The sequence below is a fragment of the Nelusetta ayraudi genome, unplaced genomic scaffold (genome assembly GCF_046127955.1).
Source record: "Nelusetta ayraudi isolate G7.1 ecotype Tasmania unplaced genomic scaffold, CSIRO-AGI_Nayr_v1 ptg000100l, whole genome shotgun sequence".
Classification (NCBI taxonomy): domain Eukaryota; kingdom Metazoa; phylum Chordata; class Actinopteri; order Tetraodontiformes; family Monacanthidae; genus Nelusetta; species Nelusetta ayraudi.
In genome coordinates, this window is record NW_027466150.1 from 149337 (window position 1) to 170755 (window position 21419).

A 21419-nucleotide genomic window follows, 5' to 3' on the forward strand; every position below is an offset into this window, starting at 1 on the left:
CCTGCGAATGCGTTCTCCTCCGGCCGAGTGATTTACGAGGAAATTGGCCAAAATATGCGATCCGCCTTCCAACTATAGCTCTCTGGCATCAGGTGTGCGATTTATTACACCTCGGGCCGTTTGCCCGAGCAATCGTAAACCCAACTGTTTCGTGCCTGCAGAAGAAGAGAAGAAAAAAAAGTCGAGAAAAGAAAGAAAGACTGGATCTCCTGTATGTTTTCCAGCATGAACATTTTTTCCATCGCTCTGCACTTTAAATAGACACAATTTCCATCTTGACAGTTCATCTGCCCGCCGACCCCATTGTTAAATCCCAACAAATCATCCCAGGCTTCGGAACCATTAATAGTTTCCATCGCTTTCTCTTTATAGGCGCACGTAAAAATAAAGTCACCGCTGCTTTCCAGGCCCTTTCATCTCCCCCCAGTAACTGACCCGTTCCCTCGGCGTTGTCGGCACGTCATCATTTTTGCAGTATTTCGCCGTGAGTGCTTTCGCAGTCGGGCTCTAAAAAAATAAATAATAATTTGAAAAAAAGTGAAAAGGAGAAGAAGAAGAAGAAGAAGAAGAAGAAGCAGCGGCGGTTTACTTTCCCGTCACGTAGCCCCGTTTGCTAATCTGATGAAAAACATATTGTGCAGATGGCACGGCAGTTAAGCACTTACTCGGCCCCTTTGGCAGGGCCGTTTCCTCACTCTGCATTCCTCTTTGATGGCTGTTTAAAATGATAATGCAGAAATATGCGTGCGAGCCCACCCCCGCCCCCGACTCTGCCCCACCCCACCTCCACTAAAAAGTCTGCCGAAAGGGCCAAGAAACGTCTATAAATTACAAAATGCGAATGTTTTCTTCCTTCCTTTCGCACGGCCACGTTGTTTTCCACTTCTTTTCCACCTTGGCCTCGTCCCTCTGCGCCGCGCAGCTCCGCCAGTTCAAAGAGGCAGAAATATATACGGGGGGAAAAGGAAAATCATTTTAAGATCTCGGTTTTATGTTCGGTTTACACAGTGGTACGCAACGGTCGGTTTGAAGGCAGAAGCCAGGGAACATTCCTCAAATAGCCTGCCAGCTACCGCTAATGGAATTTAGTGCAACGGACAGCTGAGGCTGGAGTAGATAACACGGCCCGCGCTTGAAAAACACAGGGCGCACGTGGAAGGTGGATGTTCGACTTCAAAAGACGCCCGAGTTTGCCCGGCATAAAGGAACACACTGTGCTTCGTTAAAATCCTGAACTAAACGCTGACTGATTTCACAGATTTATCAATTTTTTGGATTGAGGAAAAAATGAAACTTTATGTTCTTCCCAGTTTAAAAAACAAAACAAAAAAAAACACTGTGAAATCAAAGAGCCAGTGGGTGAGATTCAGTAAAATCTAACGGTAAGAAAATACTTTGCAAGACAGTTTTAAATGTTCTTGTCACATCTGATATCTTTTCTCGCGTGATGAGAGCAGGTCAGTGTTCCCGCCAGACCTCCACCCCTTTACAAGTGCACCTGCCAATAAACAGAAACACTTATTAATAGCAAATGAAAAACACTTAAGCGCACTAAAAACACACACACGGATCATTCTATTCCATTTCGCTGGGCCTTGAACTTTCCGAGTCTGCCTGAGCCCAGTGTGTGTTTTCCACTCCGAGCTGTTGCGATATTTATCCTCGCGCTCGCCGTCCACGGTGACGAGGACGCCGCTCAAAGCGAGCAGTGTGCGGCGGCGGCGGCGGCGGCGATCATGGAAACAGCTCAGATGTCGCACCCGACGGGACACAGAAGCCTCCCTGTGTGACATCAGCGCGTCCGTGACATCATCAGGTGGTTTCGGTGAGAACTGGCAGCGGCAGCTACTGTTTTCCGAGACTGCAAAAAAGAGGGGTAGTTAGCGCGGCGTCACCGGGCCCCTGACGTGGAGACAGAAGAATGTTGCTGACACAAACACGGGGGTTTGTCATCCCCTGAAGGTGGTGAGCCTCCAGCTGACACTGTCTGATGTCACACGTAGCTGTAAAAGGAGCGGTGAAGCAATGATGCTATAAAGAGGGTCCAAGGTGGAGACGTACGCAAGTCCTTGCCTGGAATAGACAGCAGTCCTTGACCTGAAATTTCACATAGAACGTCAGTATGACTTCAGAACCAAGTCGGGGACGTCATTGGGGCAAGTGCAGCTGCTGGTGGAGAAACCTTTGCCATAAAATGGCAAATAAGCATTAAATTAAAGTTGAATTGATTTGCAGCTGGTATTTCTTTCATGAAAACAGCAATAATATTTATTATTGGATCTATTAGCGTTTCAATTTCACGCTGCCAAGTAAAAAGTGTTCAACTTCTCCTTTTTTATTTCGTTACTTTGCTTATTCTAAATAGTAAGGTCCCCTATTATTGTCAGATCTTTGCTTTTCACGCATTCTAGTGGAAGAGACTGATAACTTACATGAAAACAATCAGCTTCCTGCTGAAGATGACACTTTGTTGGAGCTTCCACACGTTTGGATGGGAACAGATCCAAGTTGGCCTCAATGGGTGGAACCAACACACAGCAGGGGTTTCCCTCTGTGACGTCACAAGAGCTGATTTTCAGATACATCCATCCATTTTCAATACCCGCTTATTCCTGAGCTCAGGGTCACGGGGGTCAGCTGGAGCCTATCCAAGCTGTCGTAGGGTGAAGACAGGGTGACACCCGGGACAAGTCGGACTTTCAGATCCTACTTCCTGAAACGAGGAACAAGCCAAAAAAGTAAATAATAGATTCTTCTAATTTCTGGGGATGTTATAATCAGGCACTGTGGCACTTTTCAAACAAAGAGCAGCAGGAACTTTTCGCCTCTTTTCAATCAATTATTTAACAACAACAATATTTAACTGTCCGACCACCGGTTGCTTCCTCATCTCCATGTCTCCACACTGAAATCTGATTGTCTCGATTAATAAAAAGTCGGAATCCTACTTGAGTGTCTTGGGTATGAAATCAAACACTGGTGAAATAAACCCTGCAATTACCCGGCCAATTACAATCATCCAGCACAGTGGGCGCTGCCCTGAAAGTCCCCCGCTCTATTAAAAAGTACTACTCCCCAAGCAGGGACTTTATCAAGGCTGAGAAAAGAAGAAAAAAAAAAACCTGTCAGGGCTAAATTTAAACCCTGGTTCCTGCTGTGGAAAAGCACCGAGTTCCTGAAAAAGTCTCTGGTTACAGAGTAAAGTACCTTCAGTTTGGAGAAGAAGTACCTCCATGGGTTGAAAACACTAGCAAAGTGAATTTTTGATACCGTTTCATGTTTTGGCTTTGTTTGGCATTTTCAGCCATTGAAGATTGTTGCTTTTTTCTGCTCTTTCAGACAGCGTGAGCACAAAGCAGCACACAGGCTTCGCAATCATCTAAAAACGGTGCCTCGTTTTGTCTGAAAGTCAGATTTCAGGCTCTTCTTCCACGAGCCGAGACGTGACTGACAGGCCAGCGTGGCCTCGTACCTGCTGCATGTGCGAGCCGTTAACCTACTTGTGTCACTTTACTGATGATTGTCCTCCAAAACCACCATAAAATTGACCGGATTAATTTCATGGGGGGGGGTTGGATTGAACATCGACCACATGTGCAAGCACCAGCAGACGGTCCGCCGGCCAATGAGTGCCGTCGGGTTTCGCAGGCCGGGTTGCTTTTCAGCGTCGCTCAGGAGGCCAACAAGAACAAATGAGACCCTGCCCGATATTGTTTCACCGCCGCCGTTGGTCTGCATCCAAATAGCTGCTCGATGGGAGCCCGAGCGCCGTCTAAACTTAGCCTTGGCATATCTAGGACTACCACACACAGAGCGATATTGTTTCCTCTGGCCGCCGTGTCCACACATCCAGCTGCAGGGCAGCCAGTCAGCACGAGGCCCCCCGGCAGCCTGCTGATGGTTGGCATAGGGCGTCTGAGTGGAGCTGTGGAGCAGAACCCTCAGGCTGATGGCAACATACCAGTGACAAAACCTAGGGAAGCTGATCTGACACTAGATTAAACAATAGCCGTTAAACTGAGTTAAGGCTCCCAAATTTGCGCCATTTTCATGCTTGTTTTCTCGTCTCTGATTCCCGTGAAGCAACCTGGCGCGGTCAATTATCAAAACAACTTTTTAGAACTACAAAACTAGCATATTAAGCCCTCTGTTTGTTGCCAGCTCAAAAAAAACACCACGTTTTAGCTTCATGTTGAAACTGACCCTTTGTCAGACCACCCACATGTTTGTAGGGAGTCAAAAACCAGGCGGGCGGAGAGGGCGGAGCCAACACCTGTTGTGGGCTGTGGGTGTGGTCAGCACCATCCACATCCTCAGAGTCCAAGATGGCGGCATATTTGTTTCAATGAAGTGGCTCACCCAGACTTCCGCACTGATGGGCTCACAGAGCAGTAGCGTCACTTCCCATCATGCCTCTGTAACTCACATGATCTATTTGGCCAATCAGAACGATTCTGGAGAACGCCACTTACAGACAGGTCAGGTTGCATAAAATACTTTTCGGGCCCATGGGATTTTTTTTGTGCTGCAGTACCACGAGTGGCCACTGGGAAAAACTGGCACACTGACATGTTGCCGGTCTGCATACTTTTTTGAAAATATTGGTCAATTGAATTTTGCAATAAATTAGAGATTTACAATAAGCTATTAATCCAACTGCACTGAAAGGACCAACGTCATTTCATGTTTTTTGATTATATGAAGGAACTGAATGAATAAATCTGCAATTTCAGACCAAATCAACAAGTTAACAAATGCAGCATTTTGCTGCACTAAAGAAAATAGTGACAGATGGATGTGAAAGTTGTTTTGCTGCGATGTCTGAGTGCATTTCTCCATCAAGCTGTTTCCTTTAGATATCGTGGTGGGCTGGAGGGGGTGGGCTGGAGGGGGTGGGTGGTGGGAGAGGTGGTGGGGGGTCAGGACAGTGTTTTGTTTTGGCTCTGCGGTCGGAATTACTGACGGCTCAGCTCGGCATACACACACACGCACACACACACAGACCGCAGCAGACAGCGCTCGCTCACTTTCACCAGTGACTGTGTGTGTTTGCATGTAAGCCTGCTTTCCTTTGTTCAGACGCTGCGACAGGGATCCCGACTGTACTGAGGCAGCACCAAGAAAGAACATATCCATATTAGGAAAAGAGCTGCGCACCTTATATGGGGGCGCTTCCTCCGTAGTAACAATCCTGTCTGCTTGGCTCGCTCCCCTCGCATTCCTCCATCCCCAGGTTTCTCTGGGAGCTTTTCATTTCCGATTCGCTGGCTGGAGAAGGAGCAGGGCTGCCTTTCATAAGAGTCTGGCCTGGTGTGTGATCCTCCCAAGATTTTTTTTTTTCTTTTCAGAACAGGGAAAGAAAAAATACACAAGCCTTCGTCTAGCCCCTTTCCTGCGGCCCTTCAACTCCTCTGGGTTTGTTTGATGTAGTGAAATAAGGCCGGCCGGGGGAAAGCGGCACACCTGGCCTTTTTTAAGTCGTCACAGACTAAACCTCATTAGGCAGGTGACAAGCAGGAGAACATGAAGCCTTTTGTTCCCGTGAGATTGGCCTCCTAGGTCCCTCTTTACGTGCTCGGCTGCACTTTCGCTCAAGTTGATTCAGGGTTTTTTGAGGTTTTTGTTCTTTTTTTTTTCAGCCGCGACTTGTCCTGACTAAGGCCTGACTAAGAGTTGAAAGCACCAAAGCCCCTGTGAACACAGTCTACTTGCTGAGTCCTTTAAAAAAAAAAAAATGTTCATCTTCTTTGACTTGCAAGAGAAGCTCCTTAATGCCAAGATCGACCAACATCCACATTAAAGAAGTGACATTCACAAACCTCTCTTGTCTGCCTATTCACTACCTGTCCACCAGGGGCAGCGTGGGACTCAATATCAACCCTGGAGTTTCCTTCCTGAGACCTGTAACAATTTAAATATTTGAATTAAAACCCCTGCTACAGAGGTTGCAATAAGATAAGATAAGATAAACTTCATTAATTGTAAAACATTAAAAGTAAGTGACAGAGTAGCTGAAACTGCAAAACTACAGTTGCATATTACCCGAGTTACTCTCGGCCAAGTTCATCATAATTTTTTTAACCTTTCCAATTCGGCGCCGAGTCGCCATTGGAACATGGTGTTATGTCACATTACGCTCCCTGGGCCTTCCTGTGCTGACTTTCCATGTTCTCTGTGTGCTTGCGTGGGTTCCGTCCAGGTACTTCCACATTCCAAGACAAGCACATCAGGTGAAGGTCAGTTTGGTCCAGGTTGTACTTGTCCTTTGCCCAAATTACCTGGAATGGGCTGCACCGAGGAGGTGGTGATGGTTTGCATTCCGCTTTCTCCGTCGTCTGGCCCTGTGCAAGGTGTTCCCAATGAAGTGGCCGCCGAGTGTGGGGAGATGAAAGCACACCAGAGGTTATTTATTTACAGTTATTGTGTTTGCGACTAAATATACACACACGTGAACATTTTGGGAGATTTTCTGCCAAGGTCCTGGTGAAGGTCACACGCCTGAACCACCAAACTCGACCCGTCGGGTGATCAGAGGCTCCGGTTCAAAGCTGCTCTTTTATTTGTTGTTTGTGGTTCTTTTCCGGTTGAATCCCGCAGCAAAGGAACGTCGCCGCACCGACCTCTTGCAGCAACTTGGGCGCGCAGCTAGAAAAGCCCAAAGCTTGGGGGTAAACATGTTGACTTTATGGCCGCGTGCGCCGGCCATCCCGTGAGCGCCAACTATAATACCAGCTGGAATCACAGCCATTTCCCCTTCTAATCGGCCTCAAAATGTGTCTTGTGACCTGTTGGAACAGACTGCAAACCGCCTCTGGGGAGCAGATCGCTGGTGGGTTCTGGCCAGCTATCAGCGCCGAGGGAAGTGCGTGTGTTTGATGATGGTCTCATCACCTCTTTGGCACTAGGCCGTCTTTCTTCCACCATCTATGCGCGGAGGCGATCGCGATTCATCCTTCTCATTCAGGGCTCGGAGATCACGATGTTCCTGCTCTGTTTTCCCCTCAAAACTTAAGGCTGCAGCTCAGCCGCTGATGTCAGAGTGCAAAAATGCTGCTTCAGTGTCCCAGATGTAACCGCACACAGTACAGAAGAGCGCTGCCAAAGCCTAGTGTGTGCGCGCCTTTGTTCGCGTGTGTGTGTGTGTGCAGGGACAGGAGCAGCTTTTTTTCTTTCTAGATAAGCTGCTAATGACTCAGATCAGTTTCCCCCCCGACCCCCTTAACGAGCTCTGTGCTAATTGACCTTAAGTACAGCCTGCCGTCGCAACTTTGAAGACAAAGCCGCTGGAATGCCGCTGCGGCTCCCAGCTCCTAATCGTTACCCCGATACATCCGTCACCTTATGTAACCAGCGCGCGGCGGCGCATCTTTTACGACCCGCTGCCTGTTGTCATTTAACGGCTCTGCAGCCCCCCCCACCACCACCGCCACCCCACTTCAACCACCCCGTGCGGGCGCTTCCTCTTTGAACCGGGATATTTCAGTTTGTCCTCTCCTTCTTCTCCTTCTTCCTTAAAATTAATATTTATAGGCAGCGGCGGCCGCCTGTTTGTGAAGTCAGTCTTCAGGAATTCCCAGTGTGGGGTCCCGAGCCCTCTAACCAGACTTAACCTCCCGTTCCAGATGAAAGCCGTCCCTGAGAGAGACGGTGTTGTTTGGCCCGAGCGGCGGAGCCCTTGCCTTCAGACGGCAGGAATGTGGGATGTCTGGAGTGGGGGTCAGGAAGCGAGGAAAGAATGCCAGCTATGTCCATGTTTGTCCAGGGCTGGCTCTCCATTCAGCTCCCGGTGACGTGCGCCCGGGGGCCAGCGCGTATAAAAGGAGCTCCACGAGCCAGCCAGAGCTCAGATCAACTCCTCTACCGAAGCTAAACTCTAGCTTTCACCCAGACTCCGGAGGGAACAAGAGAGACGAGCGTAGATCAAGCGGAAGAACGACTCGCCGGCACTCCCAAACAAGATCGACTCGATCGGAAGACGTTTTTCCTCCGGCTCAGACGAAGACTTTCTCTCGAAACGAGACTTAAGGAAAAACTTGAGTTTATTCTTTTTTTAAACTGAGAAAGGAAGGAAAGATGTCCGCCTCAACGAAGACGATGATGACCCTGCTGCCCTTCCTCTGCGTCATCCTCTCGCACATGGTGAGTCCGGCGACAGGCGACACCGTCGACCCTTCCAGCCGTTGACAATCTGGCTCTTGATCTTCAGCTAAACACATCTTCACTCTTTCTCTCTCTTTCCGTGTGTTCTCCTCACGCTCTCTCAGGCTGCAGCTCAGGAGTGCAGCAACCAGTGCTCGTGCCCGTCTGCACCCCCCCAGTGCGCCCCGGGGGTGAGCCTGGTGCTGGACGGCTGCGGCTGCTGCCGGGTGTGCGCCAAGCAGATGGGCGAGCTGTGCACGGAGAAGGACGTGTGCGACCCTCACAAGGGCCTGTACTGCGACTTTGGCGCCCCCATCAACAGACGCATTGGGGTGTGCACAGGTGAGACAGCTGCGAGTTTGATCTGACCAGAGCTCTGTGTCTTTGGAGAGGATCTTTGGCTCAACCCCGTGCTTTTTGTCCGTCCAGCTCGCGAGGGCACCCCCTGCGTGTTCGGAGGCATGGTGTACAAGAGCGGCGAGTCCTTCCAGAGCAGCTGCAAGTACCAGTGCACCTGCCTGGACGGAGCCGTGGGCTGCGTGCCCCTCTGCTCCATGGACGTGCGGCTGCCCAGCCCCGACTGCCCCATGCCCAGACGGGTCAAGGTCCCGGGCAAGTGCTGCGAGGAGTGGGAGTGCGACTCGCCCAGCAGACACAGCTTCATGGGCTCAGCTCTGGCCGGTGAGTCCCGGTTCTGTGTTCGGCACCTATGATCGTTGGGTCGGTAGTCATTTTTTTTTGCTAACCTGGACTTTGTCCATTCAGCCTACAGAGAGGAGGAGACCTACGGGCCGGACCCCTCCATGATGAGGGAGAACTGCCTGGTCCAGACCACCGAGTGGAGCGCCTGCTCAAAGACCTGCGGCCTGGGCATCTCCACCAGGGTCACCAACGACAACCGGGAGTGTCGCCTGGAGAAACAGACGCGCCTGTGCATGGTGCGGCCCTGCGAGTCCCAGCTGGAGCAAAGCATTCGGGTGAGCTTTCCTTCCCCTCTCATTTCATTTCCTTTCTTTCCTCACTGCTTTTGGTTACCACCACAAGCTAGCAGCGTAAACACGCGCTCATCTCTCCTCTATCCCGTCTGCAGAAAGGAAAAAAGTGCATCCGCACGCCACGCGTCTCCAAGCCCATGAAGTTCGAGATCTCCGGCTGCACCACCACCAAGTCCTACCGGCCCAAGTTCTGCGGCGTGTGCCTGGACGGCCGCTGCTGCACGCCGCACAGGACCACCACGCTGCCCATGGAGTTCAAGTGCCCCGACGGGCAGGTGATGAAGAAGCACATGATGTTCATCAAGTCGTGCGCCTGCCACCACAACTGCCCCGGCGAGAACGACATCTTCGAGTCCATGTACTACAAGAAGATGATGGGCGACATGGCGTGAGGTCCCTCCCCACCGCCCCACCTTGACGCAGCTTTATGACTTGAAAAAACAAAAAAGGAACTCCATCTCACTTTGCAGCTCAGTATCATATGTTCATGTTGTTTTTTTTTTTTCTTGCTGTAAAAAAAAAAAAAAAAAAAGACGTCCGGACGCTTGCATGAGTGTCTGTGCCGCACAGACTCAGACAGAGGGTTGCGTTGCAGCTCCAAAAAGAAAGAAAAAAAAAAAAATATTGATTCCTGCACTATAGCTCCTATGTTTTGACAAACCTACTGTCAGGTGTACCGCCCAGTCCCCACGCCCTCCCCTGCCCCACCCCGCGCCCCCCTCTCCACAGACCCGTCCATTATATACTGTACCGTGCAGTCCCACACCTTATCTAAACCATGACCTCTTTAAAAACGAGACGTCTAATAACGGCCCCTCCCTCGCAGACCAGACCTGCAAACTCGAAGCAGCTGCACATGGAGCATGCGAGACCACAGCGGGCCAGTGTTCCCCCTGTCCAAACAGGTCTCAATGTGTCCTTGTGTGTGTGTGTGTGTGTGTGTGTGTGTGTGTGTGTGTGTGTGTGTGCCTGTGTGCGTGTGTGTGTGTGTGTGCGTGTGCGCGTGTGCGTGTGTGTAAGTGCAAGGCCTGAATGTAGGCCTTGTCTCTGTGTCTGTTCGCTCTGCCTGCGCAGTGGAGGAAAGGTCAGAGTCTTTTTTTTTTTCATTTTTTATTTTTTTGTGTCCCTGTCCAACGCGTTGGATGCTGAGTTCAGGCCGCGTTTTTTTTGGCCACGGCACTGAGAAGAAGAAGAAGTCGACTAAATGCTGATTCAGGTCAGATGGAAGAAATCGAGTTATCTGTAGGGATTTTTTTTTTCTTTTCGGAAAAACAAAGTGTCTATCCCGTACGACGATAGACAAGAAGAAGACTGGAAGAATTGTAATTCCATTCCTTTTTACTTGCTGATGTGTAAATGGTGTATATATTTGTACAGCCTAAGTTAATTTAAAGCCAAATGTGTTCTGTGCTTTGAAATGTACCGATTAGTGTGTTTGTTTGTCTGTCCTTTTCCTCCGTCAGCTGTATTTTTTACTATTTTATTGAGAAGTGTGACGAAAGTGTTACATGTTTCACTTTGTAGCTGAAAATAAAGTGCTATATTTTTTTATACAAACAAGACTCAGTGGGCCTGATTTCTCATACATCCGACCTTCTCAACAGCTCGTGGACGTCCATGTTAGCTACATGAAAAAAAAAAGTAGTTCGCATTTAGCGCATAATCACACTCTGTTTGACCCGAACTCTTCAGCCGAGTTGAGAAAAATTGATCAGTTAACAAGCAAACACGTGCAACATCCTGATTGTTTCAGTTTCTCAATGAAGATTTGAACCTCAAATAACCTATGAACACTTAAAAAAAAAAAAAAAAGTATACATATATATATATATATATATATATATATATATATATATATACACATATATATATATATATATATATATATATATATATATATATATATATATATATACACATATATACATATATATATATATATATATATATATATATATATATATATATATATATATATATATATATATATATATATTGCATAAGAGTTTGTTTCTTTCACAATTTACAAACAAATGATGAAAGGCAAATAATCCTGCGCCTCCAGGACTGGAGTGTGTTTGCCAAAAAGAAAAATCGCCCCCAGCTGGTTTCTCATTGTTTGGCTGTGAGAGAACAATCCAAATGTTATCAATGATGCAGCGCTGTTGGACGCTGTTGCCTTCAGGTCCCTCCTTGAATTTTGCACGGTTGTTGGGGGGGGGGGAAAGACTGGAAACAAATCTGATGGATTTGTACCTTTGCAGCAGAGTTCAGTGGCTACTGGAGGACCGTGACGATCCTGCACTCACGCGGCCGCCGTGTTCCCGAACGAGGAGTGAGCGGGAGCGAGATGGTGCGATGTCGCCATCTGCTGCCACTTGCTGTAATTGATTGATGTTGAACGTAGGGGAGGTTTTGCAGATAGTGCTGCGTGTAAATTGTAGGGAATTTTAGTAATATATATATATATATATTATACATTTTTAGTAATCATTGATTATTTATGGGACAACCTGATGTGATTAAAAAAAAAACAGATATTCTGCAGAAAACAGCACCTATAGCCCTCTGTTTACAGCCACCCCACCGCATTTAACTTCCTGCTAAAACTTGGCTGGACTTTAAGGGACCAATAAGTTGACTGAAGAGGGCAAAGCCGTCACCTGGCTCCTGAGAGTTGACATGAGGTAGTTGCTCGCGTTGTGACGTCACAATAGGCCAATTTCCTAAACAGAGTGTTTTATGTGCATGCTGTTTTTGAAAAGTTAAACAGGCTAAAGATGGAACATATGGGCTTTTCACTGGGACACATTGTTGTTTGAGATAATTCACAAAATGTATTTTTGCACAATATTTGCCCTTTACATTTGTCCACCCTTGCCTGAAGCTTTGCCCTGGTGTAGTTCTCAACCCTGCCTGAGTGCAGGATGCTCAGTGCTGAGACCTGCTCTCTTTCTCTCTCTACTGAAAAACTGGGATACTGGCGACGCATCCAAGCGCAACAAAAACAGGCTGCACGAGTCAGAGCGATGACTCATCTTCTCGCTTTCTTCCCCAAACAACAACAACAAAAAAAAAAACCCACACAACCACACAAGTAGCAGCTGCAACTACAGAACGATTCATTTCTACAAGTTCACCATTAACACGGTGAGTAAAAAGTGCCATATGTTGAGTGAATGTTCACATAAATGACTTCTTGCCAACAGTAAAACATTGAATTTGTATCACAGTCAAACTTTTGAAAATGTATTCATAAAGCTAAAAAGAAAATTATGCAAAGTTGAAACTCCATTTTAGGTCAATAGAAGGATTAAACAGAACAGATTTCCCGCATAAAACTCAAATAAATTTATTGATTTCCTTACATAAATTAAAAGACAGTTTAAGATTTAACAACTTCAGAGATCACTCTTCTAAAAATATTCAGTTATTGCCTTGGCTCGACGGGATCTAATATAACAAATATTCATCTACCTCTCGGTCGACGGCGTCCCAGAGAGACTCTGGTACAGCCTAACCCTGGTCTTGTGTGCACACCTGCGTCAAATCTTTCATTAACACAAAAGGATCATCAGAATTTCAGAAAAGCAGCGGAGCAGGTTTGCAGAAAGAGAGAGAGAGAGAGAGAGGGAGAGAGAGAGAGAGAAAGAGGTGATTGTCGGCAGGGAGGGAAAAAAAGAAAAATCAAAGACGGAATCATCATCTTTTTCTCTCTAGGAGGCCTATTTCTCTATTTCTGAGGGGTCTGCAGTTGAAAGCGCCAAGCCGCTGTGTGTTTTTAGCGCGCGCGTCTGTTAGCGATGTGCGTCTACTGTATGCTAACCTACTGAAGGTCCCGCGGCGCTCGAGTGGCGCCAGGATGCAAAACTCTGGAGAAGAGGCGAAGGTGGGTGGGGAGGAAGCAGGAGATGAAGATCTTGTCACATATTCACACATTCTGTCAGCAGGGGGCGGCGGGCGGGCGAGGAAGAGGAGGAGGAAGAGGAGGAGGAAGAGGAGGCCCGTCAGCCTCGCCGCAGGTCGTGGAGCTTCTGGGCGACGTTCTCCAACTCTGACTCGATGGCTGCCAGGCTTTCAATCTCCTGCTCCTGCATCACATAATGAGAGATGGAGGGAGGGAGGGAAGGAGAGAGAGATGGAGGGAGGGAGGGAGGGAGGGAAGGAGAGAGAGGTCGGCGAGACGCTCAGGGCAGCGAAAAAACAAAACTCCAGACTGGCACAGTTTCTGGCTGAGCGACGACTCGGCAGTTGTCTGGGCACCGATTGGTTTGAAAGCGAAGCCTCTGTTGCTGAAACAGCACAACAGCTAAGGAAATCTGGCCCTTGGTGATGTCACAAAGGGCCAAAAGTAAGCATTTCAGCCTGAGGATCCAAACTGAAGGCTACAATTTCTGTTTTGTGGAGATTTAGGAAGATTATTTTGGAATAATTGTGTACAGCTGGCGTCTAAAGATTTACAAAAAAAAAAAAAAAAAATGCTATTATGTGTGACCTTGAAAGTCTGGGTTGTCTTCCAGTTTGTTTCAGACTTAATGCAGCAATGAACCAGTTTCAGCTTAATTCAACATTGGATGAACTGGAAGGTCGAGCTTGTGGCTACAAGCTGCAGCCTCATTCATGCTTCTGGTATTTTCACCAATACATCTCTGTTGTGTTGTTGTTGTTGTTTGTTTCAACACTATTTGTACAACGTGCAAAAGAGAAATCCCACCTCTGACTTCCTGCCGGCGCTTCCCTCCTCCTCCGACGCCCTCTTCTCCTCCGGACGCTTGCTGGCAATCATCTGCAGCTCCTTCTCCTCCGGAGTCTTCCGCCAGTTTCTCTTCTTCTTCCTCTTCTTCTGCCCTTCCTCCTCGTCCTCCCCCTCCTTCCCCTCCTCGTGCTCCTTCTTCACCACTTCCTCTTCCTGTGAAAGCTCCTTGGAGTGATGCGGTACCTCCTGCTGGCTGCTCAGCTGTTGCGCCTCCGCTGCCGCCGCCTCCTCCTCCTCCTCCTCCTTCTTCTTCTTCTTCACTTTCTCCCTCTTGGTCCACGGCGATCTCCCCACACCGCCTCTCTTTGCCTCCTCTTCATCCTCCTCATCCTCTCGGCTCTCCTGCGTTTCCTCCTGCTGGTGTGAAAACAGCAAAGATCTCTTGTCCTGGTCCTCTTCCTTGTTCAGGGTCTTCCCTCTGGATTTCTTTGCAGGTGCGTGTGTCTTCTCAGCAGATCCAGCACCTGGGTATAAGAAAAACATACCCATATATATACAGAGGGCTATATATATATACTTCCAGCAATGTAACTTTCCCCCCTCTTTTACAAACTTGTCGCTCCGCACAACATTCTCTCCGCCATCAGCAAAATTGCACTTCTTGTAATGAGGCGGTTCGTGCCAGCTGGCACTTGAGCCTCGGCCTCCGCTAACGATGCTTTACGGGAGTCAAGAGCATGACAGAAGCAATCAAACAACTTGGCCGAGCTTCCCGCTTTTGTTTTTGACGGCCATGCAAATAGGATGCGTTTAGGCACTTTGGGGCCGAGAGATGAAAAGCCATTTGTTTGTGGAAGGCCGAGAAAGAAACAACAAATCTTTGTGCGAATCAGCAGCAGAACCATAAACACAAACTCATTCAGAGCTCCCATATTATAGCCACTTCCAGGCCTTTACCCCCCCCCCCCCCCCTCCATCAGGTCTCCAATTAAGTCTAATTAATTTAAAGTAAAAAAAAAAAAGATATATAGATTTCAAGAAAACTGCACATTTAACCCTCTGTTTGCTGCCTCTTGCTAAAACACCCCTGCAACACATGGAAGGGCCCTGCGGTGCCTCTGGCCTGAACCTATAGGACAGAGTTCAGCTAAGAAAACCTGACATGAACAACGACATGAACGCTGACCTGTCTTCTCCTCCTTTGACCCCTCCTCTGAATTTGCTCCCTTCTCTCCGTCCTCCCCTCCCCCGCTCCTCTTCTCCGCATCGCCGGACTCTTCGGCGGAGTGGGAAGAAGCTCGACGTTCCGGCTTCTCCTCGCCGTCCCTGCCGGCCTGCGACTCTTCCTGCAGGAAGCTCGCAGGCTGTACTTCCTCTCCGTCTCCGGTTCCCGTTCTCCTCTTCTTCTCGGACAGGATCGATCTTTCTCCCGGGCTTCCCAGAGCCTCCAACATGGATTGATCTGGGCACGTGAGGGGGTCGGATTTAAATTTACGAGAAAATATTGATTTTTTTTCTCTTGCTCTCTGCAAAGCCGAAACAAAAGACGACATGATTGCATGAAACTAGGATGAGCTCAGTGTCTCAATGCAAATATGGACATTTAGCTTGAAAAGGAGAGTCGCTATGGTAACATTTTACAGACATTTATCAAATGTTGATATTTGACGTTACCACACTGGACTTTTTTCATTTTTACATAAGCACAAAAACCCAGGTTGCCATTCGCCCTCGCTGGGTTTTCCCGGGCCTGACAGGTGCGCTGTGTAAAGAACAATCTCAGCAAATCTGCCGTGCGGAAGCCACCGATTTGCTGACAAATTGAAACGGAAAAAACAAAAACGAAGAAAGCCATGCATCATTTTTGACAGCTGGTGCATCCCAAAAAACCCCCAAAATAAAAAGCACAGGCACACACATAAATAGATAGATAAATAAATGAAGGGATTTGATGCAGAACTCACCGGCAGCCTCGCTCACAGCCAGAGGAGTTTGCGTCGAGGGAACGTTCTGCTGCTGAGCTCTCTCTTTATCACCTAAGATTAAAGCGGGACGATCGAGCCCGGCGGGGTTCAGTTCAGTGCTTTGTTTTGTTCTTTCGGAAGCAACAAAAGACGAACGCGGTGTGTTTTGCGCACCCAAACGTTTGCTCCTTTATCAGTGACTCACCTTCAAGCGCAATCTCCTGCAGCTCCCTCAGAAAGCTGTGATGACGAAGGACGGAAACAAGCCTGTCGTCTGCATTGCGCACACACAGACACAGACACAGACAGGGTATGCAAGGAGAATGGTTTAACAAGAAAGAGTGACATCACACCGAAATGCTTCAGAGACGCAGAGATTTCATTTTTGCGTTGTTGAAACGATAACGAAAATGAGATTTTTCGAGTTCAGGTTCAGCACTTTGGCACCGCCGACAAACACATCAGCCAGCCATTATGGCTGCGCGGAAAGGGACAAATAGCTCAATATCTCTGCCTCACTGCCCCTGGCGTCACTTGCAAAACAGTTCCAAGTTAAAACTGCAGCAATTCTACTGAGATTTGGGCAAAGCGTCTCCAGTGTTGGTGCTGCTCTGTCCTCTCAGACGAGGTGCAAGATATGAAAAACTGTTTTGAACAACCACAAACTGTTCCAGCGACACCTCCTGAACCAGCTGGCTGCAGTGTGAGCTCTAATGTGAGAGGGTTACACTCCTCCCCTTCAGCCCCGTACATTGCTAAAGGAGATGGAAGCAAACCCTTCAAAGCTGCTGCAACTGCGTAAAGGATTCCTATCCGAGCGTTTTCGCTCAGCCCTCGCAGCCTCTCCACTTCACTTTTTTTTTTCCCCCCTCTGCGGGCCTCAGCGATTTGTTTCTCCGGTTCATCAGAGTTAATTGCGCTGAAATGCACTGCTCTTAAAAGCCGGAGTGCAATAAATCACGGCGCCTGCAGAGACTCCCGCCCGGTGAAATATAGCCTCTGCGAGCGCCGGGCTTTCTGCTGACCTGTAAAAAAAAAAAAAAAAAAAAAATGAAACGCTGGTGCAGAGTGGACACCTCGGGTGAGAGGGAGAGACGTGCTGCAACTATCACTCTGAGAGCTTTCACTTCTATCAGTGACACCCCTCTTCCTAGTAGTCACTGCTCTGACACCTCTCCCACAGCTTGGCAGTGTTGTTGGGATTACTCCATAAAAGTAATCCAACTACTGATTATGGATTACCCCTTAAAAAGTAATCGAATTACCTCTTTAACTACTTTGTTTCATAAGTAATCATTTACGAATTATTTTAGCTTAAAAAAGACACAGTAACAGTTGAGAAGGCCTTGTTTCCTGGACATAACGTACAACAAACCAAAGTAATTATGACGTAATTACCATTTTTGCCACAGTAAGCTCCTTACATTACTCTGTTACTAAAAATGTTGTTTCATGACAGTAGTGGATTACTTAGTAATAGATTACTCGCCAACACTGCCGCATGGTGAGCGAGGCTCTGATTGATTTGTGCGTGTGTGTGTGTGTGTGTGTGTGTGTGTGTGTGTGTGTGTGTGTGTGTGTGTGTGTGTGTTAGTTTAAATATATCACAAGGACAGAGGCAGTGCACCAGCTGTGTAACTGAATAGTCTGGACAGAGTGCTGGTGAAGCCCTGTTCAAGGGTCCTTTACTCCACGTCTATTGCCTCAGTCCATTAACCTGATGATATTGGCATGCTGCTCAGGATGTGGAGAGGGGTGGGGGAAGCGGGGGGGAGGGGGGGGGGGCAGGGTGACCTTGTGTGTGCGCGTCTGTGTTTGTGTTTTCTTCTCAGTTGACAGCCAGTCAACAAACTGCCGGATTACAGTGGGAAATGTTACGACGGGATGCAAAGACAGACTTGCACAATCAATCATCAAACCCCCCCCAACCCCCCTGAAGAAAAACAGCGTGTTTAGTCCCCTGTTTGCAGCCTCCAATGAAACCTCCCGAGAAGTCAACCGACCTACGACCTACCCAGTTCAGGTTACAGAGGCTGTGTGTTAATAAGCAACAATAAATGTTGCTCTTAGGTCTTACCTCTTTTCAGTGTGACCAAACACTCCTGGCTGACAGGTAAGGGGTGGGGCCTCGATAACACGTCCGCCAACGCCTCCACGATGCACTTCATCACCTGCAGACACACACAGCAACTCAGCAACTCATTTCCACTCCTTTATTTTTGCCCCGCGAACAAAACAAATCAATCGTCGATACGCCTCGCTAGTATTGTACCCTTTGTGACATCACAAAGGGGGTGATTTCCAGAACAGTATTTGTCGTCTTGAAGAGAGGAGGATGGATTTCTCTCATTTCTGGGAAGGAAGAAATGTTGGAAGTATCGACTTTGGTGACTTCTGTGTCTCTGCATGGATTTTTTAAAAATGTTGAGATCAAACTGGGAAAAGCAATTATCTGCTTGGTCGGAGGGACGTGGAGGGAAATCCGTTCGGCTCGGCTGCAGCCTGCCTTGAATGCGACTCTCAAGCGGAGGCTCATCCACTAATTCAAAGCCGCGGCGCCCTCAGATGATGAATCGGGACCGTCTCTCATCTCGTCATTGTGCTCCCACAATCCCGCTCCTGACACCCATCCGGCATTTTGCATTTTAAATTTCTCATCCGCCTTTTATTTCGTCAGAGGCGCCCTCCCTCCCTCTCACTGTGCCTCGCTCGCATGGAGAATTGATTCCAGCGCCAGCCAAACCGCGGAGGTCAAGTCTCTCTGTTGCCCTCGGAGAAGCGTCTATCGATCCGGTCAAGGTCACACTGAGGCTGGCCTCCCTCAGGAGAAAGCCACTAAAGCAGACATTACGTAACCATACATAAAACAGTGGCGGGTGAAGTGGTTGTTGAAATTAGTGACTCGGTGATCACCACTTGTTGAACTGATGTATAGCCTCACCCAAAACTACTGCCCTCACTTAGATAGGCGTTCTGGAGTTTGACTAAGGGAAGCAATTCTCGTCGTTGTTGGATAAAAAAAAAGCAACAAAAATAAAATTTGAAAATTAGAACGATAACAATGTCATTCAGCTGATTTGAGATCATCAAAGTACCCAAAAGAGTTAAAACCGCGTCGTTAGCATCATGTTTTTCGCCATAACATCGGCTGTAGGCTCCTACACGTGACCCATGTAAACTGAATTGTATCCCTCTGATGGATGTTTTTTGGCATGGAAAATGAATGAAAACAGGTGAAATTTCATTTTCTGATTCATTTTGACAATTCACCGTTGTAAAAAAAAAAACAACAAAAAAAAAAAACTGAGTTCTGCCAGGCAGAAGAACCCTTACCTTTGCGTCCTCATTCTCCAGCTGACTTGAAGTCACTGGCAATGACAGAACTGCAGAGGAGAGACAGAGAGAGAGAGAGAGAGAGAGAGAGAGAGAGAGAGAGAGAGGAAGAGAGATATGACAAAGCATGAATCATCGCATCGGCTTGTGACAAACACGGTGACAGGGTTTTGAATCTGCCGGAGGTGGAGGTGAACTCGCTCCATCTTTGGCCGCGATCCAAGGTGTGAATGCGCCGCTGTCCTTGGTGCTGAACTCCGGCGGAAACATCTCCGGAAGGCAGCCTCCGCTCGGGCGTCACTTCCAAAAAAGGGAAAGTGAACAAATGAGCTTTATCAATATGAATACGATTATAATCTCCTTACCGCAGTTGGACAGTAGCGCCAAGGCGAGCAGTCCTCTCCCGATCATCTTTTCAAATTTATTTATTTATTTTTCTTTCTTGCTTCTGCAGTTGGAGGCGATGCGCGTCAGGCTCTCCAGGAATAGAAAAACGGCGGATCTCCCGTCAGAAGGTTTTTGTTCTCGCCTCGGTGGATCAGAGACGCACAGCAACGCAACACAAAAAAAACGAAACCAAATAACAGCTCAAAAACCCTCCGCCGCCTGTTTTGGTATTGCTGGAGAGCGGAGAGCTCTGCCGCATCCGTCCTCTTCCCCACTCTCCACCGGCTCGTCAACGCAACGGCGCCCGCTTTTGTAGCGCGGAGGAGAGACGGGAAGTGACGTCAGTCCGAGATTAATTACTACCGACGTACCTGATGTCTTACCTCGGAGCTCACCGTGTTTGTGGAGGGAAGTGCGTGACTGCGTTGTCAGAATTTCCTTTCCTTTTAAAAAAAAAAATATATTGTTGCTTAAACGGCCATTGTGGAATATTTAGTTGCATTTATTGGAAATAAAGCATATTAAATAAACTGGAATTTTAAACGTTGTTCTCCACCTTGAACGTTTTGCCTGTCATGCTGGGTTTTGCTAGCAGAGGCCAAAGTGTAATCATGCTGCTGGCCAAGCAGTTTCCATCATCAGCCAATTCCATCAATGTAAGTTCACCCCAACATTAAGTCCTGTTCTATTCCAAAATAAAAGCACAAAACCTTAAATAATACCTTATCATATGAATGAGCAATACAATGTGACCTCCTTGGCTTTCTTTTGCATCTGTTACATGTGACACTTTTTAATTCGACATGCTGGGTCTTCAATTAGACAGACCGGTGACTCTGAGGTGAGAAGGCGCGGCCTGATGTGCTATACAGCCTGTTCCAAATGGCCATATTTGCTCATCATGTCTAGCGACGACCCCGGGCGTGTTGCCTGGTGACGCTTCACGGAAAGTGATTGCTCGTCGTGGATGCTTCTTCGTATTTTTGTGCTCGCAGCACAGGTGGTCCTCTTTAATGTTGCCCTGCCCTCAGGGACGAAAGCGGCACATGCAGGGCATAATGAGTGGCTTGAAAATGTAGATTGAAGTGCTGCTCAAATTGTTGCGTGTGCACTTTGCGTGAGGGACTAAACACGGAAAGGGGATATTAATGGGAATCTAAGTGGAGTGTGAGGACTCCTCCTCCTTAATAATCTGTGATGGGGTGATATTATGAATAACAATGAACAGTGTATTTTTAAGGATCTGACACACAATATCTCACCAAAAGGATTTTCCCCATGTTTATGTCTACGATCTGTACAGTACGGTAATGAAGACTCCACATCACATGTCTTCTCTTCCTCACATTGTGATGAATTTAACCCAGAAACTCAAAAGGACTTGCAGGGGATACGCACAAATCATTGCAAGATTGCACACACTTTAAAATATGAAAACATATTAACTATGAAGTATGATTCTCCATTCCCAAAAGTTAATTTGTCTTTTGTCTGGTGTTGTACTAGACAAAATAACTTTGTCTGGTAACTTCAGTGTGGCAGACACCTTTTATAGGCATAATGAGCGAGTTATCACAAAGAACATCATCATCAAAAAACAAAACAAAACCCTAGAGTGAAAACAAAGGATATTTCATACTTTTTGTGTTCAATAATGTGATGAGAGACAATGTGGAAAACTGTCAGTGTTGCCTCAGGCGCAGGTCTGGTTTGCATTTATATGACCTTCTTTCCCCCAGCAGCCTTTTCTTTAATTAAAAATAATTTGGAGAAATTACTTGCTCTCTTTGTTTTGTTTTTTTCTTTCATCTTTAACAATTTGGACTATTGCCATTTTTGTATTTAAAACTTAGTGACTAATGTGGCAGGATAATGAAGGGATATTGACAAAGCCATTAGCAACAC

At 47.4% G+C, this 21419-nt stretch overlaps 2 protein-coding genes across 2 annotated transcripts; one reads left to right on the top strand and one right to left on the bottom strand.

Annotated features, from left to right (window-relative positions):
- Positions 1-7830: 7830 nt before the first annotated feature.
- ccn2a (cellular communication network factor 2a) lies at positions 7831-10694 on the top strand. The gene is made up of 5 exons (XM_076048380.1): positions 7831-8139; positions 8265-8481; positions 8569-8820; positions 8905-9116; positions 9230-10694. Exons 1-5 carry the CDS (start codon positions 8074-8076, stop codon positions 9524-9526), a joined length of 1044 nt encoding a protein of 347 aa, XP_075904495.1. The 5' UTR covers positions 7831-8073; the 3' UTR covers positions 9527-10694.
- A 1776-nt stretch (positions 10695-12470) lies between these two features.
- Positions 12471-20217, bottom strand: chga (chromogranin A). Its single transcript, XM_076048358.1, has 8 exons — positions 19493-20217; positions 19128-19177; positions 17872-17965; positions 16000-16068; positions 15795-15866; positions 15017-15292; positions 13849-14354; positions 12471-13225 (listed from the first exon to the last, which is right to left on the bottom strand). The coding sequence occupies exons 1-8, from the start codon at positions 19536-19538 to the stop codon at positions 13142-13144; spliced, it is 1197 nt and encodes a 398-aa protein (XP_075904473.1). The 5' UTR covers positions 19539-20217; the 3' UTR covers positions 12471-13141.
- Positions 20218-21419: the final 1202 nt, after the last annotated feature.